This window comes from Lutra lutra, chromosome 1, assembly GCF_902655055.1.
Source record: "Lutra lutra chromosome 1, mLutLut1.2, whole genome shotgun sequence".
Classification (NCBI taxonomy): domain Eukaryota; kingdom Metazoa; phylum Chordata; class Mammalia; order Carnivora; family Mustelidae; genus Lutra; species Lutra lutra.
This window is the reverse complement of record NC_062278.1, coordinates 121,061,729-121,078,201: the sequence shown is the minus strand read 5'-3', so window position 1 is coordinate 121,078,201 and position 16,473 is coordinate 121,061,729. Positions and strand designations below refer to the sequence as shown.

At 48.6% G+C, this 16,473-nt stretch overlaps 1 protein-coding gene across 4 annotated transcripts in view; it reads right to left on the bottom strand.

The window, feature by feature from the left end:
• The window catches only part of HEG1 (heart development protein with EGF like domains 1), a 90,589-nt gene that overhangs the window by 19,562 nt on the left and 54,554 nt on the right, over window positions 1-16,473 (bottom strand). For 3 of the 4 annotated variants that reach the window (XM_047734834.1, XM_047734851.1, XM_047734860.1), the window contains 5 exons: window positions 15,237-15,295; window positions 14,830-14,990; window positions 10,679-10,813; window positions 5,652-5,694; window positions 5,483-5,520 (listed from right to left, as the gene is read on the bottom strand). In XM_047734834.1, the coding sequence (XP_047590790.1) occupies window positions 5,483-5,520; window positions 5,652-5,694; window positions 10,679-10,813; window positions 14,830-14,990; window positions 15,237-15,295 (436 nt within the window). The remainder of the gene's footprint in view (window positions 1-5,482; window positions 5,521-5,651; window positions 5,695-10,678; window positions 10,814-14,829; window positions 14,991-15,236; window positions 15,296-16,473) is intronic. The other variant, XM_047734841.1, reaches the window with a different exon arrangement.

The following is a 16,473-nucleotide window of genomic DNA, read 5'->3' as shown; positions in this document are numbered from 1 at the left end:
GTGAGGGGAGCCGGTGTAAACGCAGGCAGAGGCTCGGGAAGCCAGGGGCACCTCTGCTGATGGGTCTGTAAGGGAATCCTGAGGCCAGAACAAGTGGGAGAAGGCAGCTTTGCGTGATTCTGCAGTATAAAAAGACATATGTGACACGGAAAGAAAATAAAAAGGAGTGCAGGGACAGGTGCAGACATGATCTGGAGGGTGGGTGTTGGGGGTGCAGGTGGCCGGCCCCGTCAGGTGCCCGCCGGAGTCCAGCTGGGCCCGTGCTACCTCCGAGTCTAACAGGCTTGGCAGAGGGCTTGTCCCGACCCCTCAAGCTTGAAGCAACAAGGAGTGGAATCTGCGCACAACTAGGAAGCTAATGGAAACTTGTAGAAAGGCAGGCCATAAACCCAGAGTACAGTGGAGTTGCATCACTCCCAGGAACGTGGGAGTGAGGGACTCTCAAGACTGTGACTGAACAAAGCTGGGCTCTCCATCTCACGGGGCTTGGGTAGGGCCTGTGCCCCAAGATGTCTGCACCAAGAAGCATTTCTTGCCCGTAAAGTTCCAGCTTAAGGAAGCCCCTCTTGGGGCTTCTTGTAGTCCCAAGAAGGCCCTCACTGTCTTTGATGGCCACGACAGAAGCGACACTGTGAGTGGTCAGGGCCCTGTTATTGGACACAAAACACTGAGTGACAAATCACAGATTCCTCAAGGTGCCATCATCACAGAGGGGGTGAATCAGGAGTTCCCCATTCCTTAAACAACACCAAAGGATGATCTGAGAGCTCAGACAAGGGTGGGGGCAGGTGCTGTTTACTATCAGTCACTGTTCATTGCTAATCAATAGTAAGACAGATAGCAAAATCACACAGTGATAGCCCCACACCATCAAGGTGTTAACCAAAGTCACCAACACAGCGTGGCTGGGAGAGAGCCATCCAGACAGAAGCCTGCCCTCTGCTGGTCATAATGATGACAACGTGGATGAAAGGGGAAGAAAAAGTCTCAGAATCAGAGAGAAATCCTGGCTATGGCCAAGACCCCACAAACATAACAGGGGGACACAGGAACTTGCAGAAGGGTCAATGAATGTAGGGGTATATCATCTCCAGACATATATAGTATTTAATGAACTCTGAAAAAAAAATCACTAAATGCCTCTTAAAGCAATGCTGGCACTTCTCTCCCCTTTCCCCTCAACCCTTTATGGGGCTTTCCCCTAGATCCGTTCTCCCTCCTTGGATCACTCTTCCGTTCACTGAGAAATCGAAGCCTTTCCTGGTAAAGCCTATTTAGAGAGCTGTTCGACAAAAGGAGGTTTGAAAAGGAGGCCTCATGAGAGGCCTGTCAGGACCAGGAGGCGCCAGGAGGACTTGGCAGATGGCGTCTCCTACCTCCTGCTCCCTGGTTCAACCCTAGAGTGACACTAATCATCTGCTTCCCTCACTCTCTCTTCTCTGCATTCTGATGGGTTGTTCTAGTCTATTTCTTGTACATGTGATACAACTCTACTGCACCTTGATTCTTCCTCTGTGCCTCCCTCAAAATACTCTTTTGTTCCAAAGTATTTATTTACTTGAGAGAGAGAGAGTGATCGGGAGTGAGCACAAGCAGGGGGAAAGGCAGAGGGAGAAGCAGGCTTCCCTCGAAGCAGGGACCCTGATAAGGGACTCAACCCCAGGACCCTGGGATCATGACCCCAGCGGAAGGCAGACGCTTAACCAAATGGGCCACCCAGGCACTCCTCCTCAAATTATTCTTAAGCCATCCTTGTGACATTATCTAAGCCTCTCTGCTTCTGTTTTTCTTTTTTTGAAAGATTTTATTTATGTATTTGTCAGAGAGAGAGAGAGACAGCACACAAGCAAGGGGAACAGCAGGCAGAGGGAGAAGCAGGCTCCTTACTGAGTGGGGAGCCGGATGTGGGACCCAATCCCAGGACTCTGGGATCATAACCCGAGCCAAAGGGAGACGCCTAAGGGACTGGGCCACCCAGGTGTCCCAAAGCCTCTCTGTTTCTAATACTTAGGAACCTCTCAGAGTTAGATCCGCAGGCTTGTGGTGCAATCAGTACCTGTTAGCTTGAAAACTTCTTCTAAAAAACTCAGCCATTGAGTTGTAGTATTCTAGCATTTGGTGAACAGGTCTCAGACAGCTTAAACGTTGTGCCTGACTATTCAGCCTCCTCTTTCTGCATTGAAAGTTCTAGGCCTTATTCTATTTTTGTGTGCAGGCTACTCTATTCTGTGATCAGTTTCAGAGTGCTCTATGGCTCGGTTCTGGTTTTAAAGGAGGAGATTCACATGAGAAAGTGAACAAGATAATTCCATATCCCAGGCAGCCCTTGGAAAGCATAGATACCTTCCTGAACATAGGCATAAAGATCCCGGACCCAGATGAGAAAGCTTGTCTAGTGACTTTTTAGAAAAGGACATACACTGCTATCCATAGGGTTTTATATGAGCCAAATCTAAAAAAAAAAAAAAATCCTGAGGCCTCCAGTTATGGGATGAGTAAGTCCCAGGAATAAAAGGTCCAGCATAGGGAATAGAGCCAATGGAACTGTAACAGTGCTGTATGATGACAGATGGGAGCGATGCAGGTGGCGAGCACAGCAAAATGTATACCCTTGCCCGATCATCATATCGCACACCTGACATTAATGTAACATTGTGTGCCGACTGTACTTCTATTAAAACAAAAAACTAAAGCCTACTTTTTTTTTTTCCTGAGGCTCTAATGAGTTTATGAAGTGTTTCATGAGTCAGGCAGAGTCCCACCTAGCAAGTAGAGAGAGGTCCTGAAGGCTACCTTCTCAAGCACTGGTATTAAAAGATAATTTTGACTACTTTTTAATGTTTAAAAAGTCTAACATATGATAACTTCCTCTTCTTTTTATTTTTTTAAGATTTTATTTCTTTATTTGACAGAGAGAAAGATCACAAGTAGGCAGAGAGGCAGGCAGAGAGAAAGGGGGAAGAGGCTCTCTGCTGAGCAGAGGGCCTGGTGCAGGCCTTGATCCCAGAACCCTGAGACCCTGACTTGAGCGGAAGACAGGCTTAACCCACTGAGCCACCCAGGTGCCCATAACTTCCTCTTCTTATTAAACCATGTATATACCTGTGATACTGTGATATAATAAGAAATACCTATTTGGTCTTTACTCCTGGTTCTTAGCATAGGAGCTCCTAAAATCCTTGGAATTTCTGAGTGAAAGGGGTGTGAGTTACACCTTTTGTTATTTATAAGAAGCCTCTTTCCACCACACCTCTGTTTATGCTAATGAAGGGGGGGCTGGAGCTGGTTGCCAGGGGAACCAATCAGAGGGTTGGAATCTTCAGCCACCTCCGACTTCCAATGGCCAATGACCATTAATTTCATCAATTGATACTATGTAACAGAATCCCCCTATAAATCTTAAACAATGGGGACTCCTGGGTTGCTCAGTTGGTTAAGCCGCTGCCTCAGGCTCAGGTCATGATCCCAGCGTCCTGGGATCAAGTCCCACATCCGGCTCCCTGCTGAGCAGGGAGCCTGCTTCTCCCTCTGCCTCTGCCTGCCACTCTGTCTGCCTGTGCTCACTCTCTCTGACAAATAAATAAATAAAATCTTAAAAAAAAAAAGTCTTAAACAATGAAGTTCAGAGAAATTCTGGACTGGTGAACACATAAGGGTGCGGGGAAGGTGAGGCACCTGCGAAAGCATGGAAGTTCTGAGCAGCTGCCCCCATTCCTACCCAGGCATGTCTTCCATTTGGCTGTTCCTGAGTTGTATCCTTTATAATCAACTGGTAACATTAAGTAAGTTTCTTGCACATGTGAGTCCACTCTACTGTAGCTGTAAGTCCTATAAGCTGTTCTAGCAAATTACTGAACATGAGGAGGGTGTCATGGGAACCTGGGATTTATAGCTGGCTGGTCAGAAGTACCAGAGACCCAGACTTGGGACTGTCTGAAGTCGGGGCAGTCCTGGGACTCTGAGACCTTAATGTCTGGTGTTTGACACTCTGGAAAATGTCAAAATCGCCTGCTGTGAGGGACACCCCCTGCCCCTTTAGTGTTAGAAGCTTTGTGAGTAAAAACCAGTTCACAATAGCCTGGAACACCATTTGGTGTGTGATGATTTGGGTCCATCGTGATGAATATCTGTGCTTAAGTGCTTTTATGGCTCCAAGGTGTCCTCAGGGATTACTAAATAAGATAGGGTTGTCTACCATGCTGTGGCCTCAGCTTCTACTTAAAAAAAAAAAAAAAAAAAAGAATAAAACATTAATTCTTTGAGCTCCTCCCTCTGTTCTATATGACTCTAAATATATCTGCTTTTAGAAGCATTTCCCCCATCTTTCTCTTAGGCTGTCCACTGTAACCTCTTGCTAGTTTGTAGTCAGGCTCAAGCCAATGCCCCAAATCACCAAAAATCCTAGATGGGATGTAATTCCAAGTCTCCAGACTCTGGCCTCAAAGTGGCTCCATGCCCAGCCCACCCAAATAGTTTTATGTCTGTTGAGTACTGCATTTTTTTACTTTGTTATTTTACCTTATTTACTTTTTATTTACGCTCAAAGTACAGTAATGAAACTTACTAACAAGAAAGTTTTATGAGCAAAGAAAATACCAGTGAAGACATAAACTGTCAGGGGTACTAGGAACTGGGCACTTCTATACATGTTATGAGGTCACGTCTAAGGCACACTCATCTATAGAATGAGGGTCAAAGCTCTCCTCAAATAAAGTACTGAATGTTATTATTCCTATTATATCCTATATCCCAGAATTTCTTTCATTAATTTCTCAGCTCTGGATACCAGAAGATGTCAGTGAAAGTGATCTGAAATGAGTCACAACTGCTTTTCTCCAGGAACTGAATCTGCCCTCCATCCTGCAGCCTGACCTGATTTTCTCCATCAGCTGCGGTCCTGCTCCAGGACTCTTGCGGCTTCCACAATGGATTCTGATTAGAAACTCAAGTCTCGGGGCTGGCTGTCAAGCTAACAGCTTGGTCTGCACATACTCTGCCAAACTAATCCTCCGCTCTGCCTTCTTCTCCTTCCATCCTAGGCCATACCACATACACCATCCCCGGAACAGCACCAGCCCAGGCTGCCCTGAGACCTTCAAGTTGTTCCCTCTGCCTCCACTCCCTCTCCTCCACACGTGCCACTCAAAGCCTTCCAAAACCTCCAATCCCATCCCCTCCAAGAGGTGCTCCAGAGGCTCTTCTGGTCTCCTAGGCCTGCTCCCTCCCTTCCTGCCCCCCCCCCACCTAATTTTTTGTGTTAACACTCCACAGTGAGGGCTGTTTAGGAATGCATTCATTTCCCCTGCCAGACCTGGAGGCCCTGGAGGGTGCTCTGCTTTCCCCATACCCCTCAGCACTGGAGCTGAGATGAGAGGGAGAGGGGAAGAGACTCAGACCTTGTGCACAGAGACCATGTCAGCCCTCTATTCCCCCAAACTCCCCACTCTGCCCCCCTTGAAACTCGAGATCTTTGCATACTCACGGTTTCCACAGTTGAGACCACCAAGCCCAAATGGGCAACTGCAAGTGAACAAGAAAAAGAATGAGAATTAGTTTCAAAAATCAAAAGAAATAACTGTGGCAATCTACCCAAGTAACTTCGAGATCTGGTTTGTAACAAATTTATCAGAAAAAATGGTCATGGAGCCTACCTCATACAGGTTTCATTTTCAAGCCTATATCCATCTTCACATGCTGCAAGAGAAAAAGGAAAATCCATGAATATGCCCCTTGACCTCCCTTGACCCAAACTGGCAGTTATTAGACACCAGCCACCTTAAAGTGCACAAGAATATTCTAGAACCAGAAGCCTACAAATAGCTTTAGAATTATCTATAACCTGCCAGCTCAACTCTTAAAATTTTTTTTTTTACAGATTTTATTTATTTACGAGAGAAAGAACACAAGCAGGGGGAGGGGCTGACGGAGAGGGAGAAGCAGACTCCCTGCTGAGAGGGAGGAGCAGACTCCCTGCTAAGCAGGGAGCCCGATGTGAGATGTGATGCAGAGCTTGATCCTAGGACCCCGGGGATCAGGACCTGAGCTGAGGGCAGATGCTTAACTGACTGAGGGCACCCAGGTGCCCAGCTCAACTCTTAATTTTATCACAAAAATTTCTTAACCTGTTGGTGCCTATTGGTTTCATATATATATATATATATATATATATGATTATGATAGAAATAGTAATATCTACCCTATAGTTCCTTAGAAAGAATTAGGTAAAATCAGGTATGCAAATGGCTTAGCATAGTGCCTGGCACATAGTTACCACCAAATAAATGACTATAGTTATAATTATTATCCAACAAATATAATTCTTTTTGGAAGTTCTCTGGGGCCCCTGTGTAACAGCCTTCTGTATACACAAATGCTTTATCTTCTTTAATGTAGTTCAAACCTTTAACCTACTGTTGGCCTCATCAGTCCCTTCCAAGAAGTAGTGGGAGCTGTGAAATCCTCTGGGACATGGTCCCGGTGGGTGCCTCAGTTTCCACGGGTGAATGCTCACCCTATCTACAGCCTGTGCAGGGGATTCTGGATGTATCTGGGGGAGTGCTAATCAGCACAGCACCCCAGAAGAGAACTTGGAACCCTCTGTTCGGTGCTGCTGACGGTCCGGAGGGCTGTGGCCCAGCCATTGCTGGGAGTCAGCAGTTCCCCAATTTATCTGATCGCGGAACACCTGCAACACTGTAATAAGCTGACAGAACAGCATGAGCTGTAATGTGTGCTTGGATGAAAGCAGACAATAAAAAATGGCCTCATTGTCCAATTCATCGCTGCAGGAAGTGAGAGAAATCTGATTCATGAATAATGTACGATGTACACTGCATTGAAGATCACAGATAAGAAAAGGTCCAGGGCATAGAGCTGCGATCCCCTGACAGACAGCGCATGTGCTAACGGTGGGATGTGAGTGCCGGCAGCAGGCGTGGTTGGGGCGAGGGGCGCACACCCTGCAGGCTGGGACAGGCGCTCTCCCATCCAACGTGTCACAGCCTCCCCTGCGGATTAGCGTGCGATGACATTAAGTGCTGTGGATGCGCTCAGTGCCGTTCGTTCTTCCACGTTGTATGCTGGACACTGCCACCATCTCTTCTGTTGTCCCAGATTACCAGCGTATCACTAGAGTGGACTGGAACAGTTCAGACAACACTGCTCTCCACAGTCTGCAATTCCCTTCCCGCAGATCTCTCCAGCTGGAAACCTGGCCCGCCCTGTTCTCACTCCACAGAAGCACTTGTCCTGGGCCACAGTCTCTTGCACCAAGCAGCCGTGCTGGGAAAGCTCCCGGGACCTGGGGCAGGTTGCCACGGACCACGCCACCCGCCACAATAGCATTCAGTAAGTGCTCTGTGAGGACACCCCAGAGAAATTTCTCTTGAGCCTTGAGTCCTAAAAAGATAGGGATGCTTCTGAACAACTGTACTTTATTTTATGGTCCCCGTAAGACCGTATTTCTTTCTTTGCCCCGGTATCCAGGAAGCTCAGAACCGGACCAAGGGGCCTACCTTTAGCAAACAGGCGGGACCTGGTAGCCTGCCTTTCTGTATTTTTTGCAACCAAGTAGGGCAACCATGTATTTTTTTGTAACCATGTATTTGTATTTTTTGCAATCATGCAGGGAAGGAGGAACGAGGCCCCCTCCCACATCTTCGACATGCTTGAGTCCACTGCTGGTCGTCCTCAGGTGGGGCTCCTCTGAGGAAACAGCTGAGCACTCCTGCTTCCTGGGTGTGGGGAGCACCGTGCCCAGGCTGTCCTCATGCTCCAGGGGTTTGCGGGAGCTGGGGAGCCAGCCCTGGGTGCCCCACACCTCCATCTGCAGGCAGCTTCCCAGGCACTGCTGGCATCCCTGTGACTCACCGCCGTCCGTCTCGGCACTGAGGGCCAGGCTGATGTCACACCGGTCTGTTCTATTCTGAACACTTCTTCCTGGAAATGTTTTTACATCAGATCGACCCACATTGCCCTCATCTGCCCGGTGGGAGCTATCCCACCCTGTGGCTGTCATCCTGCCAGACGGAATGTCCATCTGGTATCCCGCCCGTGAGCTGATGGGTGGGCTGTTTTCACTGGCCCTCAGAAGGGGCCTCACTTCCTGGCGTAACGATATTTCTTTACTTCAAATGGGCTCATTCGGTAGCTCATCAAAGATAGCGGGCCACTACAGGCCTGGCACTGTCCTCAGGCTTCTTGGAGGAAAAGCTCACCAGAGAGCTCCAGGGAATGTCAGGCCCCAGCTCCTCTTCTCCACACGCTGGTGGGACTGTTACCCAGGGGGCACTGAAGACAAGATGAGTGTAGTAACAACTAGTGCTTGTGTCCAGACTGGGCTTGGCCTACGGACACGGGACACAAGCCAGTGGAGGTCTTCTGGCCTTTTCGATACAATTAAGTGGTGGAGTCCTCAAGATTCTTTTTGTTCCCAAGACCTGCACTGTTGTCCTACCATATTTGCTGTCCTGGCATCCATGTGTGAATTCGACAGGTAAAGCCCATAATGTGCTAAGTATGTTCTAGACACAGGTTGGCTTTCAAGGCATTTGGAGCCTGGGGAGAGAAAGAGGCCTGCATGGTGGAAGGAAGTTAAGACCTCAGTGGGAAGGGCACCCACTTTAATTTTATAGGATGCTTTGCAAGTCTGGTAAAGCCACTGTGAAGCTCTTTTATGTGACACTAAGGAGAGCATATATGTGTACAACAGAGAACAATACAGGCTCACTGACGTACAGCTTTAGAAAACATACCCACATACCTCTATCTCCCGTTGAGACTGAGGACTGACCTCAGAGCTGAAGTGTCCAAAATGGGACTTATTTTAAGTTCCCTTGTGTTCCAGCACCGATGGCCAGAAGATGTCACTGCCACCCATCAGAACCCAGCCAACAGGGCTTGGTCCGAGGAGCAGCTGCCAAGGCCTGATGGCCATGGACAAAAGTCTAACTAACAAGAATACTGCAGAAACAAGGCTTCACGGGGCGTTGGCAACAAGCCCGAGAACCAATCAAGGTATCCTCACGCTGCACCGTGGGTCCTTACTTGATCAACGTAAGGTTACTGGAGACTGTGTCACTGCATTTGGAAAGTCTCGCACAGTCCTGCTGTCACTACTGCTAGTCTGCAAGGGGGACATGTAACAAATCGCTGGAAATGGGCACGTGGCTGGGGCCACCAGAGCAGGGGGCAGGGCTATTCTGGAGGCTGTCAGAGACTTCCAGAGACTCAGTGTCCTGGGGCCACCACTCCCACAGGCCCCACTTCTACCCACCCTGCCTTCCCTCCCGCCAGCTCCCCAGCACCCCAGCACATGGATTTAGCAGAGGTCACCTTCCCACATGAGGCGGGGCTCAATGCCTTGGCCTCCAAGAGCAAGGAATACTTTGCATTAAACCAGGGAAGATGGAACCAGGAAGCGTCATCTTCTTTGCGTCAAAGGTGCCAATCAACGCTGTGGGGTCACCGTGCCTCAGGGCTGCTGGCCAGTGCACGGGCCAGCCTCCCCTCCAGAGCCCAGCGCGGGGCCAGCAAGCGGAGCAGAGGGCGTGCACTTTCAAAGCCATTGTGTATGTACCTGAGTCAGAAGGTCTGAAGCTCGGGACGACCGTACCGCCCAGAGATGTATTTTTATCTGCTCCTGATAGAGCCAGTCCTCTCCTGCAAGGTCCTGATAGAAAGAAGTGGCGTGTCGCCTTTCCCTAGTATGTGACTTTCACTCAGGGTCCAGTACATCTGTCACCAGCAGGTGCTGGCGGAGCAGGAAGCCTGTGCTGTAGACAAGCCAATGTGAGGCAAGGCTGCCAGCTACACGAGAGCCTTGGTATTGCTCGCTTTTCCGGGGATTATACATTCCAGCAGTCTTTTCTATAAGGCAGGGAATTTAAGGCAGGAATTTTACTTGGTAGCAGCCTTCTGGCCATCCTTGCAGAGCACCCTTTATTCCAAACTGAATGAATTTAAATCTTACCTAAAAGGTTAGCAGAATTAGGTTTCTGGCCTCACACCTTTCATGAAAACTTTAAACCTGGAACTCACTAATTCAGCCCAGTCCTAGATGAAAAACAAGGGCCAATGCTGATGGTTTACAAAACACCTCCCTAGACACGACTTTCCTCAATTCCTAGAATGTCCAAGGGAGCACCACTATACCCATTTCACAGAAGAGGAAACTGAGGCTCAGCGCAGCAAAGTGTCTGGCCCAGGAAGAAACGTGGTCCGTGAGGTAGAGCCGAGCTCCCGACTCTCCTGAGTTCTGGCAGGACTTTGTCCCTGAGGCCATAGCTGCCTTGCAAAGGGACAGGCCTGACTCTGGGCTTGGGTCTCCATTTTCAAAGATTAGCAGACATAGAATCAATCTTTGGGAACTAAAACAATAATTTTCCTAACTTCCCCTAAGCGGGGGGTGGGGAGGTAGGGGGGGAAGAGGCACTGTCATCGGCATTCCCATTCTGTCTTCTTTTCCTCTGAGGGTGACTGGCCAGAGCAGTGTGCACCCATCAGAGATAATGCTATTGTTCTACAGAGATAACATGTCCAATCCCGCTGTGGGCAATAGGACAAAAACAAGTGACCCCCAGTTTGGAACAGTCACACCTCAGGCAGAGAGTTTGGGGCAGAGGAAAGCATCTTCCCTGTGCTGGGACGGGCCGCAGAAGCCCCAAGAACTTGCTGATACCTCGGCAGGAGTGGTCCATCTTGTTGAACTGGAAGTAGCCCGACTTGCACTGGCATAGGGCGACGCCGTCCAGGTCGGTGCAGATGGAAGTCTCCTTGTCACATTCTGGAGTCTTCCGCTTACACAAGCTACCCGCTAGAAATGGAAAAACAAGATGGTGACACAAAACAAAACCTCCACTTCAAACCCGAAGATGCATGAACTTTCTATTTAAAGAGGCTCAGAGCACAGTTTCTTGAAAAGCCCGCTTGGTGCAAGTCTCCTTTTGGAGGCCCCCTTGGAGCCCCTTCTGCCATTCCTTCCCCAGGCAGGCCGTGGGACAGAAGAAACCCCGATCCCAGCAGCCACGGCAGCCATGGCCTGCCCCAGGGAGCCAGCACAAAGCAGGGAACCGTCGCCATGCCCCACTGAGGAAGCGGGGAGGTGCAGACCTGTCTCCAGCAGAGGGTGTGTCTGGGGCTGCTCTGGGTCCCTGAGGCCTCAAGGGAGGCCGTGCACTCTGGAGGCAGGGCAGCCTGCCGCCCCCACATGGATCCCGAGGGCCGTCGGGGTGGGTCTTCCACTGTCCTAGCATGGCGTTCCTTCACTACGTTTCCTGGCTGCCTCCCGCTACGCTGGAGGTTTCCTGGGGGCTTCTCCATCTCGGGGGCTCCATCACTATGCCCAGAGATGGTCAGACACAGCGCTTAGCACATGCATGCCGAAGGGGCTGTCGGGCCATGGTCCCCAGGTCGTCACCACGGGTTGGGGGCGGGGGCAGGCGTGGGCAGAGAAGTGTCTCTTTTAGGCTTCTCAGTGAGCCTGGTGAGGTTTCCCATTTTTCTAATTTTTCTCTCTTAAATACAACCTTTTCACAATAACCAAAGGAAACTTTCTACACAGAGATCAACTTGGCTTGTCCAGCTCTGGGCACGTGGGCTGTGCCCATGTTGTGGGTGACAAGGAAGTATTTCCTTATCCAAAAGCATTCATTGCTGGGCATGTGGCCCTCCCTAAGGCTGTATACAGCAGACCCTCCCTGAGGCTGCATACAGTAGACCTTCTCTGTATACACGAGACCTAACGAGGGTATGTTTACTATCTGAGACAGTAATATCTGACAAAATGACACATGTAAACGATACACAGTAGAACAAAACTAGGCAACTAACTGGAGAACAAGCAGTAACATCTTCATAGCTGGAGAAAGGGGAGAGTGACGCTGAGATTTGCTCTTGATGTTGGGAGGTTAAGAGCAAGTTTGCAACCCGGAGATGTCACCGAAGGGCAACGTGTGTATATGGTGCCAGAAGTCATGGTCTCCGCTCTCCCACCTTAAGGAAGACATCAATGTATTAAAAAACCAGTAATCGGCTCTTATCATGGCACAGCTGCCCCCACCATGGGTGATGAGAATAGACATCCACACGGGGTCCCCGCATCTGCCTTCTGTTCTGAGTCCCGAGGTCTGGGGACCTGCTGGATGGCCTGGTCACAGGGAGGTAAGTTTAGGACACAGCTTTGGTTTTCAACACTGCATTTCCTGTCTTTATCATTGGAAGCTGGCGTGCTAAAGCAGAAATCCATTTGCGCGTGTGACAGAATTTCCTTTGTTTATTGTGAAAAGGTTGTATTTAAGAGAGAAAAATTAGAAAAATGGAAAACCTCACCAGGCTCACTGCGAAGTTGGCACTACAGAGGTTCCAACCCCCCACCATCCCTCCTCTAAACTTTTGAAGGCTTTGCCAGTCCTCAAGCCTTAATATAAAGAAATACTTCTGGGGCAAAAGGCAGGCACTGGCCTTGTCCAGGAGCCAGCCTGAGTTGCCCGGCCTGATTAGATATTTTCTGGAAGCCAATGTCACATTTTCCTTCCATCCTGCCCATGAATCCAGCCTGCTGGCAAATACCAGTCGCCTGCTAAAGCAACCCCTCCCTGCGCAGAAGCAAAGAAAGTTGGTCTTGCCCCTGTAAGAGAGGAACTGCCAACCTAAAAATCCTTAAAGAACATTCTGTCATAAATCCATCAAATGCAACCATGTACAATCCCATTTTCATTTTAAGCCTGACAATGTGTGTTTTCTCCAACCACAATCCCCATGGTCGTTCCTGGGCATAACATCAGCTGGACAGACAATGAGAACTTATGTAAATCCAAGGCTGTGACACTCCTTGGGGGATTTCCAAAGACTCTCAACCTCTGGAGGCATGAGAGCTGCGGTCCTCTGGAAGGTAAGGAAGTGGAAAGCCCAGAGTAGCCCAGTGCGGCCCATATGTTGGAAACACCCAGATATCAGAATATGACAGCCCCTGCTTATCCAAGCTACCTCTCTTGCACTCGGAAAGGTGAGCACGACACAGAGCTGGGTACGGAGAAGAACTGGGAGGAAAAACAGAGAAGTCAGCCTGTTTTCAGCCAAGATGCATGGCTGTCTTTGTTTTCAACAGCTCTGAAAGGGGAGGTACAGTATGGGGGCCAGTATAGGTCGGGGCAGGGGAGCAGATGAGAAAACTCTAGCCCTTCCTCTTTAATTTTGCTCTGAACCTAACAGTGCTCTGAGAAAAAAGGAAATCTTAAAAAAACAAAACAAACAAAGAATGCAACCTCAGCAAGGAAGCAAGGAAGACAGGAGCTTCCCCATAAGCCACATCCAAGCAGTAGAAAGAATGGGGTCAGAGAGTGGGCGTGGCTACTTCTGAGCAGGTACTTACAACTCCAAGTATGTGGCCACTTGATTTGCAAGACATGAAATGTATTTACTAGGGACATAGAAGTAACCCGGTACAATGCTGACCACATAGGATGTAGTCACTAAGTATTCAGTGAATTGAAAGGTCCCCTTCCTACTTGCTAGGAAAAATTGGGACCTTTGAATCACTGGAAGAGAAACAAAGTAAAATCAAAGAGCTCTTGCCTCCAAGTAGAGAGCACAGTATAACTGGGCGTAAACTTTTTAGTTAATTCCCCAGTGATGCTAAATAACAGCCACTTCCATTCCAGAAAGCTTAGCTCCTTTTCTCCCCCAAATGAATAACCAGCCTTGCAATGAGCTAGAGTTCCAGCATCTATGCTCGGGCACAAGGGTAACCCCAATTCCCAGGCTCTGCTGTGACAGGGCCGTGAGGAGAGCCCTCTGGATCAGCACTCAGAAAGCCCAGGGCCACTGGGAACATCCTGGATCTTCCAGCAGATACAGCACCAAACCTGCTCCCAGCAACTTCCGTTGGTGTCTGGACACCCGACAGGGAGGCTCCCAGACTCTGCATCCTTCCCAGGTCCTGACTGGGTAGCACAGTTTGCTAACCGGAACCCACTCTGATCGCTGACAAGGCAGCAGCAGGAGTAAACCCCCTTGGTGAGCAAGCCCTTTTTAATTCTAGTGAAGTTTTCCCATCCCAGAGGCAAAACTTCCTTTCTAAGACCCAAATCTGCCTTATGAAGTTCTTGTCTATAATCCCCTTTTAAATCTGCTTCATTAGACACAGAGGTACTGCAGAAACTCTGACAAAACAGGTAAAGAGTGAATAAGAAAAGGATTAGGAATGGCCCCATGAGTAGGGTCTGGCCTATATCGTTCTGGTCTTGTTTCTATGCATTGATCATTTGCAAAAACACAAGATGGGTAACACTGGCCATGGTTTTTTTTTTTTTTTGTTTTGTTTTTTTACTTAATGGAATATCATGATGCAGATCTGAGGTATTGATAAGCATGTATATTCTGTGTGTGACTTTGTCTCCCCAGAGAGAGCTGGAACTTTTCAAGGTCAAGAAGACTGATTTCATTACAAAAGCATCCCTTCCCACACCAACAAAGTCCAGGAGAAACAGGGGAGACAGCGTGCCAAAGACCAGGTGACTTTAAGGCTATGCATGAGTGTGCATGCACATGTGTACCAAGGTACAGACACGTGAAGGCCTTTTGCTTGACACACAAGTAGGCTCCATCCCCAGCGTAGAGCCCAACACGGGACTTGAACTCATACCCCTGAGACCAAGACCTGAGCTGAGGTCAAGAGTCAGATGTTCAACCAACTTAGCCACCCAGGTGCCCCTCACAGAACACCCGTTTCAAACATAGACTGGCTCTGTGACCAGCATGTGGAGCCAGAGCCCCAAGTGCCCCTGTACCTAACCGTATGGGCAGGGTCCTCCCAGAGGACCATCCTCTTACCTTTAAAGATCCGCCTCTGAGATCCCAAGAGCTGGCAGACCTCAGCAGAAGACCTACAGGAGTTGGCACAGTTCTGCATCCCATCGGCCAGGTCAAACAGCGTCACGTTGGAGGTCAAGGAGAAGGTGGTTTGCAGGGACACGACCACGGCATTGGACTCCCTGTTGGCAAAGTGGGTAAGTTTTTAATTATCCTAGAATGCCATGTGGGCCCCGGAGTTTTTGGAAAATGAATGCATCTCCATTCTCCCGGAAGGGAATGGGAGAGCATGGAGGTCCAGTTACCTTGGCCCCAGGTCACTCTGTGGCTTGGTCAAACAGGGCCCAGTTTTGTTGCTGTCACCTATGTTACAATAATCTCCCCTTTATATAGACTGGTTCACAAGGGAGTGTAATTCTGTTACTTACCCAGAAGCATGAACTGTGGATCGGGTATAACCAGGTAATGCCGAAAAACACACATTTAACTGAAAGGAAAAATTGTGAGTTAGATCAAAGCCTTAGACCTAGAACCAGTTTCCTATTTTCAGGATAAAACTGGCATTTTCCAGCCCTCAAGTTATCAGCAGGCAGCTTTACAGAGCAGTGGTGTCCTTTTTTTGTGCCCTTCTTAAATGCCTCCCTGCTCTTGTTCTGTTGTTCCCTGAGTACAAAGGGAGAGAGGCAGATAGTAAATCAGTGGGGAAAATCTTGGCAGGAAATGATGTTCAGAACAGCACCCTTGGATGCAAAACATCTTCAAAGGAACAGATCTCTTCTAAGACCAGGGTTTCAAAAAACTCAGAGGCAACTGTTTATTTGGACTTTGCAGAGTGAACAAGGCTCACTGAAAAGGCTTCAGCTACCCCAGGTCTGGCAGGTCCCACACAGACCCCTCATAATCTACAGTGAGTTGACCTAGCTCAAAGATAGGTCCTCTTCAAAAAGGATCTCCTTTTTGAAATCACATTACGTGGGTCAAGAGCCCCTTTGCTGAGAGCAAATTAAGAGTGACTCTCCCTGTGTTTGCCTTGTACCCTCAGAGAAAGCAGAAAATCCCTCTAGGGCATAAAGTTCCATGCCTGCCTTTCTGCTCCCCAATAGTAGGGGCTGGGGATCCTTTCTGTGCAGCAGAAAGTCATAATAACTTGACCTATGCAGACGTGCCTGTCTTCAAAGCCTGTATGTCAGGTACACCTGACTCTTATTAGATGGATTCAAACATAGGATGTTAGCAAACCTTTTCTGGCTTTGTGTGACATTGCTCTATATTCCAATGGGCAATGATTTTTTTTTTTTTTAAAGATTTTATTTATTTGACAGAGAGAGAGAGAGAGATCACAAGTAGGTGGAGAGGCAGGCAGAGAGAGAGAGAGAGAGGAGGAAGCAGGCTCCCCACTGAGCAGAGAGCCTGATACGGGGCTCGATCCCAGGACCCTGGGATCACGACCTGAGCTGAAGGCAGAGGCTTTAACCCACTGAGCCACCCAGGTGCCCTGGCAATGATTTATTCATAGTATAATGACTTAGACTTTTTTCCCAAGGAAAAAGAGAAAAGGCACATTTCAGAACAGAATGGCATCTTGGGGAAGGCCACTTAATGGCTTCTCTAGTCACTGCTTAAATCATCACTATTCTTCTTAAATCATCATTATTCTAATAAATT